The following is a 23,273-nucleotide window of genomic DNA, read 5'->3' on the forward strand; positions in this document are numbered from 1 at the left end:
ACATACGTTTTTATCACAAAAAGAGACGGTCGACAAATCAAAGTGCCTCAACAAGTGTACCACGCCCATTTCATGACGTCATCATGATTGACTACGGGATACAGGGAGAACAGGAAAATCCCAACAGCGTTGAGCGTTCCTCTCCATCTCGATCGCGGTGTGAACACACGCGTTATAATCCTAAAGGTCTGACTGACTGGATTCTTGACACAGCTCCTTCTGTCGTGGAAGGTGAGGCTTAGAAATATTGATTCCTTTCGAAAATGTCTTGGCCTCGCCGAGTTTACGCCGACTCCGTAATCGTTGGCATGTTAGCATAAACAGCTAGCACAGTGGAAAACTGGAGCAGGAAATGCCGCAGACAGATAGTCGCAAACAATTCCGCAAGCCCAGCACATGAATTCACATTGCACCGCTGGTGCCAACTCAAGTGCGAGTCAACATATGTCGACACAACGAAGGTGTTCACCCTTTTCCTCTGTTTTCTGCCTTTACGCACCTTTAAATAAACTGCACGCTAATTTTTAAATGCCATTGTTTTACTGCCCAAATGGGAAAACACGTTACATTTGTCCAGTTTCAATTTAAAACAAATGCTCTTATGTGTGCTGGGATTTAGCTCCGTGGATCTAATCTACCTGGCCGACATTGATTACATACGTCGCAGTGACCCACCTAACTTGAGTCGTCAACTTCAACCGAAATAAGAGTTATTTTTGGGAGATTACCCGATTCGAATGTCTACCCTCTCTCAATCACACTTGATTAACTTTTCTTAAATCAATCCTAATTCCGACACAGTCAGGAAAATGACAGCTATTCAGGGTTTTTACGCGATTCGTAGAAGGGTGTGGTTGTGTTGTGGGAGACAGGCATGTCATATGGGCAACACACAATTGCTTCCTGGTCTGTGTTTCTTCATCTTCAGGAGCGTGTGTGTGTGTATTTTTTTTTTCTTCCAGATCCACTGAATTTCCATTATTTTCCCCCGACACTTTCCTCATTTTCCATTTTAATTGAGAGATCTTAAAACAAACAAAATAAGAAAGCAAGTTGTCGTTCCAACGGGATTTCAATATGCAGTATATAGAGCTAAACAAATGTATTCTGTATGATTAGTTACATTGAAAATGATTTACATATATTGTGCACTCTCCTTTTTTACATAATTGAATCCATTGAAGGTGTTTTTGTATTTGAAGTGTGTTTGACAAGGGCTCACTAAGATGTGGAAGGCAGCAGCAGGACAGTCAATTAAGGTGACTGTAGCTGATGGAGGTGACGACTGGGAGACTGACCCAGACTTTGAGGTAGCTTTGCACATCATCTTCAGCCATTTCTGCTTTCATGCTGCACATAGTCATTGTTTTAGACACCATTTTGCTGTGTTAAAATAGCTTATTCTCCCCCTGCATTTTCAGAATGATGTGTCCGAGAAGGAGCAACGCTGGGGTGCCAAGACAGTGGCTGGTTCAGGACATCAAGAGCACATTAAGTAAGAATACAGATGTTTCTTTCTTTGGTCTCTTTATAGGACCAATACAAATGTGTCCATAAATGATTTGTCTCGTTGAAATAGTATCCATCAGCTGCGTGAAACCGTGTCAACAGAGCATACTAGCTTGAAACAGCAGGAATTGGATAACATGCCCAAGGCCTCGCATGGATATGGAGGAAAGTTTGGGGTGCAACAGGACCGTATGGACAAGGTACAGGAACGCAAAATCTGCTTTTGTTTTTATTAAGGCTGCAACCAATCATTATTTTAATAATTGATAAATCTCTCAATTATTTTATTGACTAAACAGACTATAAATAATGTTAACTTCCATACGTTTTATCGAAAAACGTATACTATTTTTTTTTTTTCAAATTGACAATGCAGAAAATGCCAAACATGATTCATTTACTGGTTTGGTCTGTAACATATCAGAAATTAGCAAAAATGATCTATTTTCCATTTCTGATTCAGCACATAGATAAGAAGGACTACAGTACTGTATTTTCCGGACTATAAGTCGCTCCGGAGTCGAAGTCGCACCAGCCATAAAATGCATCATAAAGAATGAAAAGACACATATAAGTCACACTGGAGTACGTCACATTTTTGGGGGAAATGTATTTGATTAAATACAACACGGAGAACAGACATGTCACCTTGAAAGACAATTTAAAATAAAAATAGAATAGAGGCAACAACAGGCTGAATAATTGTACGGTATGCTAACGTTTCATGACAAACAACGAACTGAGAAAGTGCCATATATGTTAACATATTAAGAGTTATTAAAATAACCATAGCATAAATAACATGCTAACAAGTTTACCAAACCATCCGTGTCACTCCAAATCACTAAATCCAACAAAATTTTCTTCCTCTGTGTCGCTTTTAAACAACTCTGGAAGTAGAAGATGCGGCACTTCCTCTTCTACGTCGCTTGCGTCAGACTCATTGTCAGTTGCAGTTCCAGTTATTCCAGCCTTTCTGAATCCTGACACACAGGCGAAGAGCGCCCTCTTGCAGCTTAGTTTGAAAATAACGTGAAATGATTTAATAATGTGTTCATTTCACACATAAGTCGCTCCTGAGTATATGCTGCACCCCGGCCAAACTGAAAAAATGTGCGACTTATACCCCGGAAAATACGGTAATTGTATAATATTTCACGTTGAAACTGAAATTCTGTGCATGTGGACCATTTTAAAATAAGAAAAAGTAATCTATTCTCAGAAATAACACATTTGGCAATCGACGAGTTGTTCATCAGCCTTAGCAAATCTACTTTTTTCGGACTCATTGTGTTTGAACCCTACAATCTAAAGTCCAGATCTAGTAGATTAAAGTAGTTATGTATTCTTGCTTTCAACACATTACTTGATTGACAACGCAGTTGTCCTTTCACACTCTTCCCTGGCAAGCAGCTCCATCCATTCAGTCTTTCCTCTTTGGTCTATAAAGCTACTGCATCATTAATTTGATGAGTGAGCGATGCTTAATTCTTTGTGTGCATAGATCTCTGATGAGTCAGATGTTACCACTGCTAACTGTTTCCAGTGACTCTTCTCGTTTTTAGTTTTCTCCTGCTCTCTTTTATCATCCATCCATCCATCCATTTTCTGAACCGCTTAGTCCCCACGGGGGTCGCGGGCGTGCTGGAGCCTATCCCAGCCGTCATCGGGCAGTAGGCGGGGGACACCCTGAACTGGTTGCCAGCCAATCGCAGGGCACACAGAGACAGACAACCAATCACACTCACACTCACACCTAGGGACAATTTGGAGTCTTCAATCGGCCTACCAAGCATGTTTTTGGAATGTGGGAGGAAACCGGAGTGCCTGGAGAAAACCCACGCGGGCCCGGGGAGAACATGCAAACTCCACACGGGGAGGGCTGGAGGTGGAATCGAACTCGCACCCTCCTAACTGTGAGGCGGACGTGCTACCCAGTGCACCACCGAGCCACCCTCTCTTTTATTAATCTATTTTAATTACTACCAACAACGAAGTGTTTTCTGATGTATTATGCTATCTTTTAGTGCCCTAAAAATATCTTGGCCTGTGTTAAACAGTCTGCTGTTGGCCATGAATACCAAAGCATGTTATCCAAGCACTGCTCCCAGACCGATAACTCCAAGGGCTTCGGAGGGAAGTATGGCGTTCAAGCTGACCGTGTGGATCAGGTATTTCCTGTTTCTGACCACTTATTGAAAAGATCACAAACTATATTTTCTTGATGCATTTTAGTAATGTAGAAGTAGTAGTTATTAAATAAAGATAAATATGCAATAAACTCAGGTTAAAGGGATTTTAATGTTAGTACATTTATCATCATTACTTGCATTTTGTTGACCTGATTCATCTAAATATTGCCTTCCTTTTTCTCCTCTAATTGTAGTCTGCAGTTGGGTTTGAGTATGCCGGGAAAACAGAGAAACACGCCTCACAGAAAGGTGATGTTGCAACTAAACTGAACTTTAACCTCAGATCACAGTTTGAAATTTGCAGGGGCATGCATTTGCCTGCTTCATCTGGTTACTTAAATCTTCTGCAGCCGTCTTCTATCTTTCAACATACACTGCTCAAAAAAAATTAAAGGAACACTTTGAAAACACATCAAATTTCAATGGTGAAATTTTTTTGGGGGGATATCTATACTGATATGGACAGTTTAATGTCTCAGGAACAAAAGAATGCCACATCTTTTGATGCAAATAAAGGTTTTCAGCCTACAGAGGGCTCAGTATACAGACACCCCAAAAATCAAAGTGAAAAAATGATATGGCAGGCTCGTCCTTTTTGCCTAAATTCAATTTCTGCAACTCAAAATTCTTTTCAATATCTTGTGTGGCCCCCACGAGCTTGCATGCATGCTTGACAACGTCGCGGCATGCTTCTAATGAGATGATGGATGGTGTCTTGTGAGATGTCCTCCCAGATCTGTCTAAGGGCATCAGTGAGCTCCTGGAAAGTCTGAGGAGCAACCTGGTGGCGTATGATGGACCGAAACATTATGTCCCAGAGCTGTTCTATCGGGTTTAGATCAGGTGATCGTGAAGGCCATTCAATTGTGTCAATTCCTTCATCCTCCAGATACTGTCTGCATACTTTTGCCACAATAGGCCGGGCATTGTTGTGGATCAGGAGGAACCCAGGACCTACTGCACCAGCGTAGGGTCTGACCATGGGTGCAAGGATTTCATCCCGATACCTAATGGCAGTCAGACTGCCGTTCTCTAGCTTGTAGAGGTCTGTTCGTCCCTCCATGGGAATGCCTCCCCAGACCATCACTGACCCACCACCGAACCGGTCATGCTGAATGATGTTGCAGGCAGTATAGCGCTCTCCTTGGCTTCTCTAGACTCTTTCACGTCTATCACAGGTGCTCAGGGTAAACCTGCTCTCATCTGTGAAAAGCACAAGGCGCCAGTGGCGGACTTCCCAATTCTGGTGTTCTATGGCAAATGCTAATCGAGGTCCACGGTGCTGAGCAATGAGCACAGGAAACACTACAGGACGTCGTGCCCTGAGGCCACCCTCGTGAAGTCTGTTTCTGACTGTTTGGGCAGAGACATTCACACCAGTAGCCTGCTGGAGGTCATTCTGTAGGGCTCGGGCAGTGCTCAACCTGTTCCTCCTTGCACAAAGCAGCAGATATCGGTCCTGCTGATGGAATGAGGACTGTCTACGGCCCTGTCCAGCTCTCCTAGAGTAACTGCCTGTCTCCTGGAATCTCCTCCATACTCTGGAGATTGTACTGGGAGACACATCAAATCTTCTTGCATCAGCACGCATGGATGTGCCATCCTGGAGGAGTTGGACAATCTGCGCAACTTCAGGAGGGTTAAGAAATCGCCTCATGCTCCCAGTCGTGATAATGACTCTAGCTAAAGCCAACACTTGTGGAAAAACAGTTAAAAAAAGATCAAGAGGGAGGAACTTGAAATGGCCTCCACCTGCAAAATCAGTCCTGTTTTGGGGACCATCTCGTTGTTGCCCCTCTAGTGCACCTGTTAATTCCATCAACACCAATGCAGCTGAAACTGATTAACAACCCCCTCTGCCACGTACCTGACCAAAACCTGATCAGAAAAATCTAATTGAATTCATGCCATACCCTGATAAAAAACTGTTCCTTTTTTTGAGCAGTGTATTTACACTTGATGAGACTGTCAATTGTGTGAGCTGCACCATCAACCTGCAGCATGTGGTTTTTGTCCCCAAGAATTTGGAGCATTTGGCAGGCAACAAACAATTCCAGTGTTTTCTCTGTTCTGTCTGTGCATTTTGGTACATCAATTGTTTATGAAAGAGATGCTGCAGCTGACAACTTAAAATGATCCTCACGACTAATCTGATTTGATTCTAATCATTAGATGATCTTGAATTATAAACTGTCCCTTTTGTTTGAATTTGTTTTGAATTTTAGTTCAAGGCCAAAGAGCAGCATTTAAAGCGTCTGGATTTTTTTCCAGCCATCATACACAGGGAGATTTAGAATTACAAACAAAGAATGTGTAAAGTTTCAAAATAAAGGGTCAGAAGCAACGCTTATGAAATGAAGCCCTTCCACAATAATTGTGCTGTACTAAACTTTTATTCTTTTAGATTTTTTACGCAGACTTTGTGGTTCAGAATTTGGGAATCACGTTAACCCCGAAAGCGTGTTATAGGTCTTGCAAATGTACCGTATTTTCCGGACTATAAGTCGCTCCGGAGTATAAGTCGCACCAGCCATAAAATGCCCCAAAAAGTGAAAAAAAACATATATAAGTCGCTCCGGAGTATAAGTCGCATTTTGGGGGCAATTTATTCAACAAAATCCCACACCAAAAACAGTCATGAACGAGCAACAACAGGCTAAACGATAGCAACAACAGGCTAAACGATAGGTATGCTAACGTGACAAACTCAAACAAAGAGCTGAGAACCGGCCTGACGTAACATATAGAGTGATTAAGGACAACTATTACATGAATAACATGTTTATAAAACCATCGGTGTCACTCCAATTCATTAAATAGCAACAACAGGCTAAACGATAGGTATGCTAACGTGACAAACTCAAACAAAGAGCTGAGAACGGGCCTGACGTAACATATAGAGTGATTAAGGACAACTATTACATGAATAACATGTTTATAAAACCATCGGTGTCACTCCAATTCATTAAATCCATCGATCGTTCTTTGTCAACAATGGGTGCGCACGGCTGAGGGCGCTTGCACTTCAAAATATTCCACAGGCTCATACAACGATAGATAAACTATATTTCAAATAACTATAATACAAGCCAATAATATTATCAAACCAGCCGTGCACTTTAAATCCATTAAATCCATCGATCAAATTCCTCGTCCTTTGTCAACATTGCCGCGCGTGCGCCCTGACGTCAGCCTCGTCTTTATTCCACAGATCTACTATATAACTATATTGTAGCGTTAACAAAGTACAAGGATAGACGTGGGTTTGGTAAACGGCTCTTTATTAAACAAAACAAACTTCCAAGCGTGTGGCGGCGTGGACTTCCACACACGAGAGCTCCATGGCATAGGACCGGGCGTGCGTAATGGCCATGTCCGAGCCCCACGCACCGTTCGCGGACAGCCACTCGGCCGAGCGCCGGCCCCCGACTCAGTAGAGTAGGACGGGGCGTGCGTAAAAGCCATAATAGTTTTTCAAACCTTCTATGTCACTCCAAATCCTTAATTCCTTCAAACTCTTTGTCCTCCGTGTCACTTAGAAATGATCACCCCCGATGCCGGTAGTCCTTATGTGGATACGTTTGTCCATTATGTAAACAACCGCCGCGCCGCGCCGTGCTACTGACGTCACTTGAAATAGTAATCCATTGGTACATCACGGTTCTCCAAACTTTCTTTCTGCAGCTCGATTACTGTTTTCAGCTGCATATTTTACAACTTGAAGTTTGTAGCCTGCAAAATATGAGTTTCTTTTTGGTGCCATTTTTCTTAAGCCCACCAAGTTGATGAGTCACGGCCAACGGTGAAATTTAGAGCGCCCTCATCCATTTCCAGTTTCGTCTGAAAATATATATGTTTTTTGTTTTATCAAAGTCAAAGTCTGCTTTATCATCGATTTTTTTTTTTTTTTTTTTTTTTTTTTTTTTTTTTTTTTTTTTTTTATTATATATACTAAGACACACAGAGATTGAAATTACGTTCCCACTATCCCTCGGTGAGATAGTACACATATGCATACAAGCAACACAAAAAAACCCAAGAAGGCACAAACAATGAATAAGAGTGTTGAATAAATGATAAATAAACAAATAATAATAAATAATAATAATAAATATAAGAGGAGCAAAAATGGAGCAAGTGTACATACAGCAGACAGTGGACTTGGATATGGTGCTTTAAAGTGTTAATTGCTTTACTTGATGTTTTCTCTATTTTTTATGTTTTGAATATGTTCAAGATAAAGATATAAAAGCATGTGAAGTGATCAACTATACTAAAAATAACATGGGAAGTGGTCAACTATACTTGTAAGTAAGTGATGTCTTAATGATCAAATAAAAATTTGTGAAAAAAAACATATATAAGTCGCTCCTGAGTATAAGTCGCCCCCCCACCCAAACTATGAAAAAAAACCGCGACTTATAGTCCGGAAATTACGGTAATAAAATCAGAGCCATGCATATGAGTGTAGCAGGAAATTGCAGTAGGGAAATGCCTACTGATACACGTGGTTGCATTTGGGGAATAACATCATTGTTCTGGGTGAAAATTAATATGATATAATTTTAAAAATTATTATATTACCAATCGGGTTAGCGATCATGTAGGGACGTCCTATCCTATTAGCATAAGCAGTCATAAAGATCAAACAGCACTTAGCGCTCGCCGTCTCTGTGATCGCACAATGGAGTGCTGTTCCAACTTCTTTTTATCAAATGCCTTTAAATTAGTCATGGAAGTTAAATCACTAATTTTTATGCGCTAGCCATTTAGCTTTGTACGGTCTTTATATTGTCCATTTAAAACACTACTTCAAAATCTGTGAAGTCGATTGCAGTGTCCGCTAAACAACACATTTTTGTTCTGAATGCAGGGTCTGTGACCAAACTGCGTTAGACAAAAAGTTGCGTGGAATCGAAACACGTTCTACCAAGCTTTAGGTGTATTTCGCGTGTGATAATATAATGACTGCTATGATTATTTCACATATGTTGAATCTACCGTATATTACTGAGCATTGCCAGGATGTTTCTTTTGGGGATTTGACCTTAAATTGTGACCACTTTTGCTATTCCGCCTCACCCTGACCACTAACCATCTCCATTTTGCCCGCTGTGTAGACTATAACACTGGGTTTGGTGGGAAGTACGGTGTACAAGCAGATCGTGTTGACCGGAGCGCAGTGGGCTTCGATTACCAAGGCAAAACCGAGAAACATGAGTCCCAGAAAGGTTTGTTTTCATTTCATGTATTCAATTTAAACATTATCACACTCACAACACGCCTAATGAAGAAATCGTACTAGAAATGCACCATAAAGAAATTCTTGGTCAATGTGAAGTGTACTTTCATTTTTTTTTCCTCTTTTCCCCCCCAATTCAACCCAGTATTATATTTTTCCGAGGCAGCTGCATGCAGGGGCAAATGGCCCTGTACCAGCTGTACAGTAAACCACGCAGGAGTTGGAAATGGACATCAAATCGTGTTTTTGTTATTCCCTGATCATTTTAGTTTGATTATACAAAATGTCTGTTGATACAAAAATGACGCAACTACACTAGCTTATGGTTATTACGCCTGACCAACCACGTGGCGGTGCAACGATTAATTGATCAGTGAGCAACGAATCGATGAGCAAATTAATCGATAATTGTAATCCATTAATCCTTAACATTGTCCAAATATTCTAATTTTCAGTCTCTCATCTATAAATCTTTTAAGATTGTCACCCTCAATGAATACAGTTTATCTTTGTGCTGAATCAAAATAAGACATTTGCAGACATGTGCTTTTATGTTGGAAAACTATTTTTCTTGCTGATTGTTGGATGTTAGTGACCAACCAAGTAACTGAATCTTAAACAGTTTTTTTTTTTTTTTGTCCGTTAGTTTGAAATAATGTCAAGTTTTTAAAGATAAGATTGAAGTTATGTTTTTAAATTTGCCAGATTCATGGATTAATCAACTAAATAAAGGATGTACAGACTAAGTTGCAAGTAGAGAAATGAAATGAACCCGTATATGCAAGACCATATTTACCGTAATTTCCGGACTATAAGCCGCACCGGACTATAAGCCGCACCAGCTAAAATTCAGGGATATTTTAGTTTTTTTCTTATATAAGCCGCACCGGACTATAAGCCGCACGTGCACATGAGTTTTTTTACAAAGAAAGACAGTACGCAGAAAGCCGTAAAAATCCATAAATACGTCAAAGTAACCTTCTGAATAAAATGCATTAAAAGTTCACATTAATTACAATTTGTTTTTGGTAAGCAAAATGTCAGAAGAATTGAATTTAAATCCTGATTGATTGGGTTTTAATACAATGGAGATGGTCCAAACAGCGCCACTGCTTTGTGTAATTTCTGAGTCACATGGCAGAGTAAGAGAAAGGCTTTAGAGCCCTTTGACGCAGGTCACCTAGCGTGCATTCCTACTAAAGCTCATAATAGTCACAAGCAACACAGGCAGAATAAGCAGCAGCCATAGTAGTGTTTCAAAATAGTATTTTTGTTGTTGTTTTTTTCTTCAAGATACCGCACAACAGTGGTCCACAGCCTTTTTACGAGTGTATAAAAGTGATCAAGTCATCACAAAAATCACGAAAAAAATCTTATATAAGCTGCACCTGACTATAAGCCGCAGGGTTCAAAATTTTGGAAAAAAGTCGCGGCTTATAGTCCGGAAATTACGGTACTTTCAATTTTTGTGCATGAACAGTTGGACTTCTTGATCGCATTCTGTCCATGTCAGATTTTTTTTGTAATGTGAACGAGTAAATAAAAAGATGGGATTTAAGAAAACATCTCAGTAGGTCATACCCTACATGCTGTGAGAAAGTAGTGTAAGTGCAAGGTCTCTTGTTCCTTTTTGAGTGATGTGCACACTTTCACGGCTGCTGTAGCGGCAGTCCTTGGCAGCCACATTGCCTTCTCCATACAAGTACCAGTGTTTAAAAGGCTTTCTCTCTTTCTTCTTCATTTCAATCCCTCCTACGCTACCATTTGCTGTGGGCATTGGGCAGATTATACTAAAGGTTTCGGCGGGAAGTTTGGCGTGGAGATCGACAAAGTGGACAAGAGTGCTGTGGGCTTTGAGTACCAGGGCAAAACCGAGAGGCATGAGTCTCAGAAAGGTTGGTAACGTTGCGGAGATATTAACAAGCTGACTTTTGACACAAGCTAATCTCATATTGTATGCATACAACAATGCAGATAATTTAATATACTTTCTGTGATTTAAAATGTCTAGAAATGCATTCAGTGGTCATTGTAAAGAGTGTAGCATTTTTCCCTGATGTGATATACCACAGTTATCAATTCATTGTTGCTCCCTCCCTAAAAACAAAGGGAGTAGGTTGAAGTGTTTTTACATAGCCACATATCCAGACACGTACGTTATCTGTCTAATCACTGTATGACTTGATTTAAACATGTACACTGTGCTCAATATAAATGAGTTAGCGCTCTGTAAGCACAAGAACAATTGTCAGATTTTGGGATGATGATTAGACACACCGGTGATTGGATTTTTGTCAATTAGACTTGTAAGGCTTTTATTGGCCAGAACTTAAAATGAATTTCAATTTTCTGTGTGGACATTAAGTCTCATTTTTCGTGTCAATGGCCCACATTTGCGGGAATAATTTGCAGTGTACCCTGCCATAAAGCATTGATTCTCAAGATCATGCAAGGTTTTCTAACAAAATCTGTTGGAGTTTACTCATTCATGTGGATTACTGAAACATGACAGGAAAATAGGTGGCATGTAAAATAACGCTTAACATTGACGGTCTTCTAATTGTAGACATATTTATTCTTGCTGTAAAATTAGAATTTCTCCTATCTATTCCCTTCTACTCCAAATCAAATTGCTAAAGTGTTGTTTTTGTGTGCCCAGAAGCTCAGAAAATCACGTTGCGGTCTGTCTCTACCTGTCTGGACTCAAAAGCACAGCACCACAGATACTTTCCTGTCACTGCTTGTCTAACATATTTGACAAGGTTTTACTACTTGTTTGGCTAACTGTAGACTGCAGGTATCTGGTTGAAAGTAAGAGATGCCAAGAATGTCCCTTAAAATTTTACAATCTGCAACTACTTTTGAACCACGGCAACACCAGCTCTCTAGCATCTCGCTGCGTGAGCTCCTTCCACTGGTGATATACATCAGAAATATACAACTGTGTGTAAAATGAACCCTCCCCTTTGATTTATTAAACTTAATACTACTGTAGTTATAAATAAAATTTAATTCAGTCATTTCATCATACTTTTTTCTTATTCAACATGCAAACAACAGATCTTTGTGTTGTCTACAGACTATGTCAAAGGTTTTGGAGGCAAATTTGGTGTGCAGACGGACCGGCAAGATAAATCTGCTCTGGGGTGGGACCATCAGGAGAAACTACAGCTCCACGAATCCCAAAAAGGTATTTGTCTGGTTAAGACATATTTTAGGTTTGTAGATGGAAACATGAAGTTTCGGGACTGCAGCATATGCATGCACATCTATAGTGGGGCACGATGGATGGATAAAACGATTAAAATAACAATAATAATTCCCTTAAGTGCATTGATAAGTAATCACGTTAGACAGAAAAATCACTAATACAGTAAATTGGAAGAAAAAATAGGCTCCACAGATTTCCAAATGTGTTTTTTCAGGAACAATTATAATTTCACAAATTGTCAAAAACATCCTCTGCTGAGGGTGAATTTTGACAAGATTAAAAAAAATACATTTTAACAACAGTAATAAACTGTTGGCTTGCTATCATGTTGCTGTACTATATTTACATTTTTCTTTCTGTATTTTATTTTTTACTCAGGATTTGCTTGATTCACCATTATGTTCACAGTAGTTTTATTAAAAAAATGAATGGTACAATGTCCAATAGCTCTTTTTAGGCTTTGACCTGACTTCCTCTTTTCCATTGTGGCTTCTCTTTGATATTTTTTGTGTAGTATTTCAAAGCTTGATTACTTCCTCAATGTGAGTCAAACCAAAAGAGGAACAAAGAAAGAAAGTCAAAACATGGCTCGGCTCAAATTTGGCATTAAACGTTTATTTATTTAGTACCGTAATTTTCTGACTAAAAGTTGCTCCGGAATATAGGTCGCATTAGCCGTAAAATGCACAATCGCATGAAAAAAAAACATAAGTTGCTCCGGAGTATAAGTCACATTTTGGGGGGAAATTTATTCGACAAAATCCAACACCAAGAACAGACATGAACGAGCAACAACAGGCTAAACGATAGGTATTCTTACGTGAAACGTGACATAAACACAAACGAAGAGCGGAGAACGGGCCTGACGTAACATTGAGAGTTATTAAAAAATAATATTACATAAATAACACGTTTATAAAACCATCTGTGTCACTCCAATTCATTAAATCTATCGATCGTCCTTTGTCAACAACGGATGTGCGCCGCTGACGGCGCTTGCACTTCAAAATATTCCACAGGCCCATATAACGATATATAAATTAGATATCAAATAACTATTATATAAGCAATAATATTATCAAACTATCTGTGCACTCTAAATCATTAAATCCACCGATCAAATTCCTTGTCCTTTGTCAACAACGCCGCGCGTGCGCCCTGACGTCAGCCTCGTCGTTATTCCACGGATCTAGTATACAACTATATTGTAGCCTTAACAAAGTACAAGGAAAGACGTGGGTTTGGTAAACGGCTCTTTATTTAACAAAACAAACTTCCAGGCATGTGGCGGCGTGGACTTCCAGCCACGGAGGTGGAAGAGAGATCCATAGAATAGGACCGAGCGTGCGTAAAAGCCATGACCGTGCCCCATCCACCGTCCCCGGACAGCCACCCGGCCGAGCGCCGGCCCCCGACTTCTATCCACGGAGGTGAAAGAGAGCTCCGTAGAGTAGGACCGGGCGTGCGTAAAAGCCATAATAGTTTTTCAAACCTTCTGTGTCACTCCAAATCCTTAAATCCTTCAAACTCTTCATCCTCCGTGTCGCTTCGAAACAAAGCCGCTAATGATGCCGGTCGTACGTGGGGCCCTTCGTCATCTTCGTCATCCCGTAATCAATCTTTGTCCTTTTTGTAAACAACCGCCGCGCCACGCCGCTGCTGACGTCGCTTGAAATTCAAATTACAGTAATCCCTTGCTACATCGCGGTTCTTTTATCGCGGTTTCCCTTTTTTTTTTTTTTTGAAAAATTTTGAAAAAGTTCACATACAAGTCGCTCCTCATTATAAGTCGCCCCCCCCACCCAAACTATGAAAAAAAACGCGACTTATAGTCCGAAAATTACGGTAGATACTCTCACGCAAAGCAGATTTCAGCAAATTCAGTGCCGATGCATTGTGACTTTGAATATGGTCGGTAGAAAATGCCAAAGGGGCCGATGTGTATAAGCACTGTCGAGACCTGTCTCAGCCTTTAGTGGTCTTTCCTTGTGTATCTATGTTTGTGTTGTATTGTATCGTCTGTGTTTGTCCATACTGTATGTATTTGTGTGTTATGTTGCAGACTATAAGCGTGGGTTTGGAGGGCAGTATGGGGTAGAGGTGGAGAGGCAGGACAAGAGTGCCCTGGGCTATGAGTACAAGGAGAACCTGGCCAAGCATGAGTCACAGAAAGGCACAAATAATTTCTACAATGCTTTCATTCACCTCCTGCTTCTCATTTCAGAACCCCTACCTGGTCCTTGTCTTGCCTTTCCTTCACAAAATACATGCCACTAGCTTCATAGCCATTGATTCCCCCCCCCCCTTTTTACAGAATTATTTATTTCCCTTTTTTTTCAGTATAAGGCCATCCCCTATTTTGCTGGAGTACCGGCTTCCTCTTTCAGTTAACCTCCACCAACCCTGGGCTGCACTCCACTGTCATTCAATGTCAACTTTGCACATAATATTGTTTTTTTCCAATGTTTTAAGGCTGCTATGCTCAATTGCTCTTTAGTGTCAACTAAAGTAATTATTTTTTTAGCCATATTACCTTCTTTGCCCTCAGTAGTCAAAACACAGTATTTTGGTTATCATTGCATTGTTGGGATAAGTATTAAGCAGGTGCCTTCTCCCACCCTCTATTACTATACGGTCTTCCCTCAGTTTTTGCTGGGGTTACGTTCCGAAACGAACCCATGATAGGCGAAATCCGTGAAGTAGAAATCTTTATTTTTTTACCATTATATATGTATGTATTATTACCATTATTTATATATATATATATATATATATATATATATATATATATATATATATATATATATATATATATATATATATATAACATTGAATATGTATGTATTATTACCATTATATATATAACATTGAAACCAAAGAACAAAACCTGTTTTCAGGTGCATGCATTTGTTTGACAGAGAAGTAAACGCTTTCTGACAAATAACTACAGTAAAATAATTATTTTAATCATCAATACAAAGTACGTACTATATAGTAGAACAAATTGACAAATTGACTCATGCGTAGTTCTGACTGCTGCTGCGGCCTGACTCCGCTCTGTATTTTTTTTTCTTCTGAAGCCATAACACAACGCACTGCGAAAAGAAATCCGTGAAGCAGCGAGGCTGTGAAAGGTGACTCGTAATATAGCGAGGGATGACTGTACTTCCCAGTAAATGCTCATATTAATCAGATATCAGTTTTCTAAGAATTGCAGAATTCTCCAGGAAAGCACTAGTTTGAAAAAAACTGATTAGTCTGTTGCAATGTGGCTTCTTAACTCCAAAGCAAAAACGAGTCCTGAGCCTTATGAAAAAATCTAAATGCAGTTTTTTCTTAAAATTTTTTGCAAAGGGTCTTCACATATATTATTTTAAATTTTAAACAAACACAACCAAAAAATAGTCTTTATTACCATGAATAGGATCAAACATTATACATGTTTTGTTCTTATAAGTTAGCTTTAGTTTAAAATTAAGGCAAATCAATTGTGATTATGATATAACATCTGTCTTTTTTGTAGTATGGCAAAATAGTTTCCGCCGCACTCTCAGGACGTGCATCTTTGAATATCCATTGGGAACAACTTTGGAGTTTTTTCTGGGCACTTGGACTTCTTTCCAAAAATAATTGTAATTGAAGACTCTAAATTGTGTGTAGGTGTGAATGTGAGTGGGAATTTTTCATGCCCTGCACTTGACTGGCACTCAGTTTAGGGTGCACCCTTCCTCTCACCTAAAATCAGCTTCAGCTCACCTCACCTCCGACCGATCCTTGTGAGGACAAACAAGACTGAGGATGGATGGATATATTGTGCCTCAATGCTCACCTCCACCTGCGGTTTCTCGCATTGCTTTGATGCCTATTCTTTTGTTTTTTGTTACTTTGGCTCAGTGCATTTTGTTGCATGATAGTTGCTACGATCATTTCATTTTTATCAATGCCTCCTGACGAGACCAAGCAGACATGTCTGATCTTTAGTTTGAAGCAAAGGCGAAATGGCTGCTTGACTCAACAAGCGCCTGGCTTTTAAGATTGTACTTCAGCTGTGCATTTTTCTGTTCCTTCCTTATACAGGTTTGCATGAGTCCATCAACCTATCTTTTTGAATCCTGCAGTTTTACTGTTGTATGAAATAAATCAACCACAGTCTGAACATCTGAACTCTTACAAGATTTCATACAAATACACTTTTAGGAAGATAATCAGTCATCAAATGACAAATGCACAACTGAGGCTAAGCTGAAGAGAAGGGTTAGATGTATAGCTATTCAAAAAACAAGTTCAGATACTGACTGGGGTTGAAATAACTGATGTAAACACTAGACAGTCAAATTTCTAACCCTCCTCTCCCCCCCTAGATTATTCTAAAGGCTTTGGAGGAAAATTTGGTGTCCAGAATGACCGGATGGATAAGGTACAGTCACCGTATTTTCCGGACTATAAGGCGTGCCGGACTATAAGGCGCACCTTCAATAAATGGCCCATTTTAAAACTTTGTCCATATATAAGGTGCACCAGACTATAAGGTGTACCATTAATGCAATCACAATATAATAACTTGAAATAGTGAAAACAATGACAATATATCAATAATGTTAATCACACAACACACGAAGTAAACATAAAGCTTACTTTAATAAGTACAAAACAAAACAGTCAGATAGATCAGTAAACTTTAAAAGTTAAAGATTAAAATAATAACAAATTAACAATTTTATGAAAGTTGAATAAATTTTTTGTTAGATGTATTATGATTGTTTTATTGTTGTTATTGTATGAATAAGAAGGGCGATATTGGTGTTTGTGACTGCAGTAAACAGGCCAGGTTGCATCATGTCAGATTTTTAATCCAAGTCAAATCATTCTCCATTTTATCTTTTTTATTTCAACTTCAGACGGAACAAATTACTTTATGTAGTCTTTTTGATTCATGATTCATAGTCTTCAGCGGGCCACTTATGATGGATTTTATGACACAATGCTTCGGGCCAGTTTAAATTTAGACGCGAGCCGCAATTGGCCCGCGGGCTGGAATTTGGTCCATATACGAGGCGCACCTGACTATAAGGCGCACTGTCGGCTTTTGAGAAAATATAAGGTTTTTAGGTGCGCCTTATAGTCCGGAAAATACGTTATGTTTGCATCCTCGTGTCACACTTCGTGTAGATTACTGTTAAACATGTTTCTTTGGCTGTGCTTGACAGAGCGCAGGCACCTTTGAGGATGTTGAGAAGCCCAAATCAACTTACCAGAAAACTAGACCTGTGGAGGCTGGTAAGCATCGACCAGTATTTGTTGTTTGTTGACGCCACATAGTGACAGTAACACTGAAACCACACAGCCAAATAGCAGTATAATAAAACACACTGGGTTTTACAGCATGATGATTGTCATATAATGGCAAATAAAATATATTCATTTTACTGCTAGATAGAAACGCAAGTGGAGAGCTAGAAGGTGCAAATCCACAAATAATTGGAATAATTTCCCCAAGATAGTTAACAAGGTAGTTGAAAGCGGAGCTTATCGATACTCCTGTTTATAAACATCCAGCCTAAGGGCTTGTTTAGTATCAGGACTCTGTACCCAAATAGGGGGTAAATTTCATCATGTCATGTCGATTATGAGAGAGAGAAATGTCAACACGTTTGAAGTTGGACAACTTTAGGGACCTCGAACTTGAATAGTGTATATTGGCGTTGTCCAAACATTTTGCTAAGAGGGCCAGATTTGGTGAGGTGAAACTGAGTTTACTATTTCACGGCGTTTGTTACCAGTCGCCTTGTCGTAGTTTGCATGTTTCGTCTGTTAGTGTCTCTTGATATTGAATTTCAGGCAGTCTCTTATCAAACTAGGCAGTGAAAAAATATGCCAATTTCCACTTGTCCTGGAAGCCCTCTCTCAACTATCCATTTCTTTGCTACAGTCTCTATTTTAGAAATAGGCTGAAAGGGCTACACAAGGGTCATGCAGCGAGGGTTCACTCCGACACGTAACATGCGACAGAGTGTGGTATTATGAAAGGCAGAGCGTACTTGAGAGTGCAGCCACAAGTCTGCTGCCATCTTCTGGCAAAAGTTAGACTAGCTTTTTTTGGACATTTTTTTCTACTGTGGTCAACAGTGCCGAGGCTGCGGGCCAGTTGAAAGTTGAACATGGGCTGCACCTGGCCCCCCAAGCCTAACTCTGGACATGCCTGGTTTATATGGTGTAAAACGAGTATGCGTCACAGCAGGGAATAGATCATGTGTCGCTATCATGAGAAAAGAAGACACGTGATGTGCAGTCAAATAGTCAAAAAACTTGATTCCTAATATCACTTCTCCAATTCTCCATCAAGCTGGCAGCAGCACAGGAAATATTAAGGCTCAGTTTGAGAATATTGCCAGGCAGAAGGAAGAAGAGGACAGAAAGCGAGCTGAAGATGAGCGAGCACGTCGACAGGCCAAGGAGAGACAGGAGCAAGAGGAGGCACGACGTAGAAATGAAGAGCGGGCCAAAGTTCCCTCTCCAGTTCCTGTTGCGGCAATCCCCAGTCCCACTCCCAGCCCGACTCCACCTGTCCAGTCTGCCTTTTCTTCAGCATACGAGGTGGGCTTCCAGACATAAAAGACTTTTTATCTAATCTCTTTGTTTGAAACAAAGAGAGTTGTGCATTAACATCCATCATGGTGAATTGACGCATCTACCTCAATGAGACTCCTTTAGGAATTGCAGTGGTGGAGGTGGAACACACACACACACAAAAAGATCTCACAAACAAGCGTACCATTATCATATCACCTATTCACAACATTAATTATCTGAAGGCACTTTGAAGATTGTGCAGAGACGGCAATGGACAAAGCAACAGTCATTGTGCATGTGACGATATTGTTTATGAAACCATAGATAATGGCAAAGAAACTTCTCCTTGGCATTTAGATTTGAAGTCACAGTTGCTGTTGAGTCATTTAAATGATGCAAGTAAATGTGTTGTGTATCTTGGTCCTTATCTGATAGATTAGTTATTCGTAAATTCAAGCATTTTAAGCAGATGTCAAAGTTCAATTGGCACACTTTTAACAGAATATATATTGTCGTCATTAGAATGTAGATGTTAGCAGTGACGCCGCTGATCAAAATGGAGAACAGCTGTATGAGATCGAATCACAGGATCAATACAAACAGCCAGAGCCGCTTTATGACACCCCTGCTGAAGGTAAGCCTCTTTTTACAATGTAGTACGTAAACTATGTTGTGGATTAAGTTGAATAAAAAGTAATAACATTTGAATATGTCAAGGTTCTTTGATACAGCCTTAAGCCACAGCAAATTTGCGCAAAGTGGTGGCTCCTCACATTTGTCAATAGCCACGAGGTACTGTAGCTCTCACTTGGTGATCTTGATGAATGGCCGTTCTATTGCAGACGACCAGCAGTACGAGATCGGTGAGGATGCTGGCGTGACCGCGGTTGCCCTATATGACTACCAAGCAGGTGAGGCTATGAAAAAGCTGTAAATGGCTCCCAAGGTTGGCGCTGGGACACAATCACTGACTGAATGCAATCAGTATATTCTAACGAAGATTGATGAATGAATTTCCTGCGAACCTTTTGTTGTTGTAAGCTTGGTCTAAGAGTAATGTCTGAAAATCATTACCGTAATTTTCTGACTAAAACTCGCTCCGGAATATAGGTTGCATTCGCCATAAAATGCACAATAACGTGAAAAAACACATATAAGTCGCTCCGGAGTATAAGTCGTATTTTGGGGGACATTTATTCGATATAATCCAACACCAGGAACAGACATGAACGAGCAACAACAGCCTAGACGATAAGCTAACATGACATAAACACAAACAAAGAGCTGAGAACAGGCCTGACGTAACATTCAGAATTATTCAAATAACTATTACATAAATAACACATTTATAAAACCATCTGTGTCACTCCAATTCATTAAATCCTTCGATCGTCCTTTATGTCAACAATGGGTGCGCGGCGCTTGCACTTCAAAATATTCCACAGGCCCATATAACGATATATAAATTAGATATCAAATAACTATTATATAAGCAATGATATTATCAAACCCTTCTGTGTCACTCCAAATCATTAAATCCATCGATCAAATTCCTCGTCCTTTGCCAACAACACCGCGCGTGCGCCCTGACGTCAGCCTCGTCGTTATTCCACAGATCTAGTACATAACTATATTGTAGCGTTAACAAAGTACAAGGAAAGATGTGGGTTTGGTAAACGGCTCTTTATTTAACAAAACAAGAGTTCAACGAGCTAACAAAGTTAAAGTTAAAAAGTTAAAGTCCCAATGATTGTCACACACACAACTGGGTGCGGTGAAATTTGTCTCTGTATTTAACCCATTCCCGAAGGGAGCAGTGGGCAGCAGCAGTGCCGCGCCCGGGAATCATTTGGTGATCTAACCCCCCAATTCCAACCCTTAATGCTGAGTGCCAAGCAGGGAGGCAATGGGTCCCATTTTTATAGTCTTTGGTATGACCCGGCCAGGGTTTAACCCACAACCTTCCAGTCTCAGGGCGGACACTCTACCACTAGGCCACTGAGCTGGTACAACTACAGAACTGTAACAATAAAACCATATACACGTTGCTAAACGAAATAAAATATATCAAATAGCTATAACATAAATAGTTCACCGTAACATGGCCCCAAGCACCGGCGCGGACTTCCAGGCGTGTGGCAGAGTGGACTTCCATCCCAGGAGTTGGCACTTCCAGCCACGGAGGTGGAAGAGAGCTCCATAGAATAGGACCGGGCGTGCGTAAAAGCCATGTCCGAGCCCCGTCCACCGTCCTCGGACAGCCACCCGGCCGAGCGCCGGCCCACGACTTCCATCCACGGAAGTGAAAGAGAGCTCCGTAGAGTAGGACCGGGCGTGCGTAAAAGCCATAGTTTTTCAAACCTTCTGTGTCACTCCAAATCATTAAATCCTTCAAACTCTTCGTCCTCCGTGTCACTTACAAACAAAGCCGCTTATGATGCTGGTCATATGTGGGCCCTTCGTCATCCTGTGATCGAATCTTTGTCCTTTATGTAAACAACTGCCGCGTTACGCCGCGCCACGCTGCACTGCTGACGTCACTTGAAATTCAAATTACAGTAATCCCTTGCTACATCGCGGTTCGTTTATCGCGGTTTCAGTTTTTTTTTTTTTCTTTTTCAAAATTTTTGAAAAAATTCACATATAAGTCACTCCTCAGTATAAGTCGCCCCCCCACCTAAACTATGGAAAAAAAACGCGACTTATAGTCCGAAAATTACGTTACTTGGTCTTTGTTTTGGCATCTCAGCTAAAGTTGATTTGTCTCTACATTTAAGATCAATTACAATTTCCATTTCAGCTGGCGAAGATGAGATCTCCTTTGACCCCGATGAAATCATCACCAATATTGAGATGATCGATGAAGGCTGGTGGCGTGGCGTTTGCAGAGGGGCTTACGGTCTTTTCCCTGCCAATTACGTTGAACTTCGGCAATGATGTCACGCTGCCAAAAAAGGAGAGGTTGTCAACTTCTTTCCTACTCATACTTTGGTCAATTTTCTCTTTTAATTTCTTGAGTGCTCCAACACTGTGCAAGACATCTTAGATCTTCTAAATCAGCATTCCTTTTTCAATCACACCTCAAGCATTTTTTTTTCTTTTTTTTAATTTAACAATGACTTGATTCCTTTGCGTGTAGAGAACGTACAAGTAAAAAATGTGGGCTAAAAAAGCTTTGTCTGCAATGGCCTCAAACGTCCAAGCAACCTGATTGCAGTTTCCAACCAACCTGAATGCATTTTCCATATATTTTATATCAAGATTAAAGTTTAGTTTTACCAAAGATCGGCGTAAATACAAAATGTTTCAAATGGGCGTGGGGTAATTACTATTTAAGGTGGTCACTGCATATCTGATACTCTCACCAGGGACCAAAGCATAATGATAATAAGCCCTTATCCTTGCTTGCTGTCTTACATTGTTGCATAAAAATCTTGAGGCTTGTTTAGAAATTAATGCAAATTCACTTTAGTCCACTATTGTTGGACACAGTTGTACAAGTTTTCATCTTTCAGCTGTTCATGGATTTTAGGGGTCATTGATGTAGATGTACATTTTGGCAAATGTCAAACTAACACGGTCCAGTTCATCGTTGTGTATTATTATTGATACTCTGAACTGTGCATAGAGGGTTCGAGAGTTGTGCTTTAGGAGACTTAAGTGTTAAAAACATATTTTTTACTCCATCATATTTCCATTATGTTTTTAGTCTTTTTTTTTTGCTTCTTTGAGTGTGGATTGTGGATTTGTGTGTGTCCAAATTCTTGTCTGACTTGGCATTAGGTGGTGGTGTTGCACTGTTCAGGAGAATCGTTAACATCCATCATGGTGACTTGACGTGTCCACATCAACCTTTAGGAATTGCAGTAGTGGAGGTATTATCAAATTGTTATTTGGAGAGTTCCACAACATATTTCTAACAGGATCCTGGTTGCTTGTGCAGCGTAAATAGTGTGCGTGTGTGTGTGTGTCAGTGAGTGCGTGTTTGCGAGCGATTTAATTATTTTCTATCTTTTGGGGTTTTATATTAATAAAGTGACCTTTCAAATGAATTATTTTTTATGTGTACTTCTGTCAACTTGAGTCACGTCACCTGTATTTTTTTTCAATAAATAAAATATATGAATTGTACACTGGGCTTAATAGTATTACTTTGGTTACAAATTAGGACTGTTTCAAGATTGCTAAAGAAACATTTTGACACTCATGTATTTCAAGTATCTATATTTTCTATTGCGCCATGTGGATGAATGAGTAAGCCTGCAGGCTTGTAAAAATAGTTCAGCAATAGCTCATCTAAATCCATCCTCATGACACATTTTAAGCTTATCCATTTATTTGTGTAATAAGCAGCTCGAACAAAAGAAAGAAGCAAAATGTTTTTATTCATATCACTGCTCAAAAAAATTAAAGGAACACTTTGAAAACATATCTATACTGATATGGACAGTTTAATGTCTCGGGAACAAAAGAATGCCACATCTTTTGAGGGAAATAAAGGTTTTCAGCCTACAGAGGGCTCAGTATACAGACACCCCAAAAATCAAAG

At 40.0% G+C, this 23,273-nt stretch overlaps 1 protein-coding gene across 2 annotated transcripts; it reads left to right on the forward strand.

Annotated features, from left to right (window-relative positions):
• The first annotated feature begins 62 nt into the window (after window positions 1-62).
• On the forward strand, window positions 63-22,855 carry cttn (cortactin). 2 transcript variants are annotated; one of them, XM_088371092.1, is made up of 16 exons: window positions 63-231; window positions 1,203-1,310; window positions 1,422-1,495; window positions 1,580-1,709; window positions 3,570-3,680; window positions 3,896-3,950; window positions 8,822-8,932; window positions 10,728-10,838; window positions 12,023-12,133; window positions 14,217-14,327; window positions 16,516-16,571; window positions 17,362-17,431; window positions 18,498-18,748; window positions 19,247-19,358; window positions 19,567-19,635; window positions 21,525-22,855. In XM_088371092.1, the coding sequence occupies exons 2-16, from the start codon at window positions 1,227-1,229 to the stop codon at window positions 21,659-21,661; spliced, it is 1,593 nt and encodes a 530-aa protein (XP_088227218.1). In that variant the 5' UTR covers window positions 63-231; window positions 1,203-1,226; the 3' UTR covers window positions 21,662-22,855. The 2 variants fall into 2 exon arrangements, with proteins under 2 accessions (XP_088227218.1, XP_088227219.1); XM_088371093.1 differs by lacking the exon at window positions 14,217-14,327.
• Window positions 22,856-23,273: the final 418 nt, after the last annotated feature.

This window comes from Syngnathus floridae, chromosome 3, assembly GCF_059516105.1.
Source record: "Syngnathus floridae isolate MCC-2025c chromosome 3, RoL_Sflo_1.0, whole genome shotgun sequence".
In the NCBI taxonomy this organism is placed as follows: Eukaryota; Metazoa; Chordata; class Actinopteri; order Syngnathiformes; family Syngnathidae; genus Syngnathus; species Syngnathus floridae.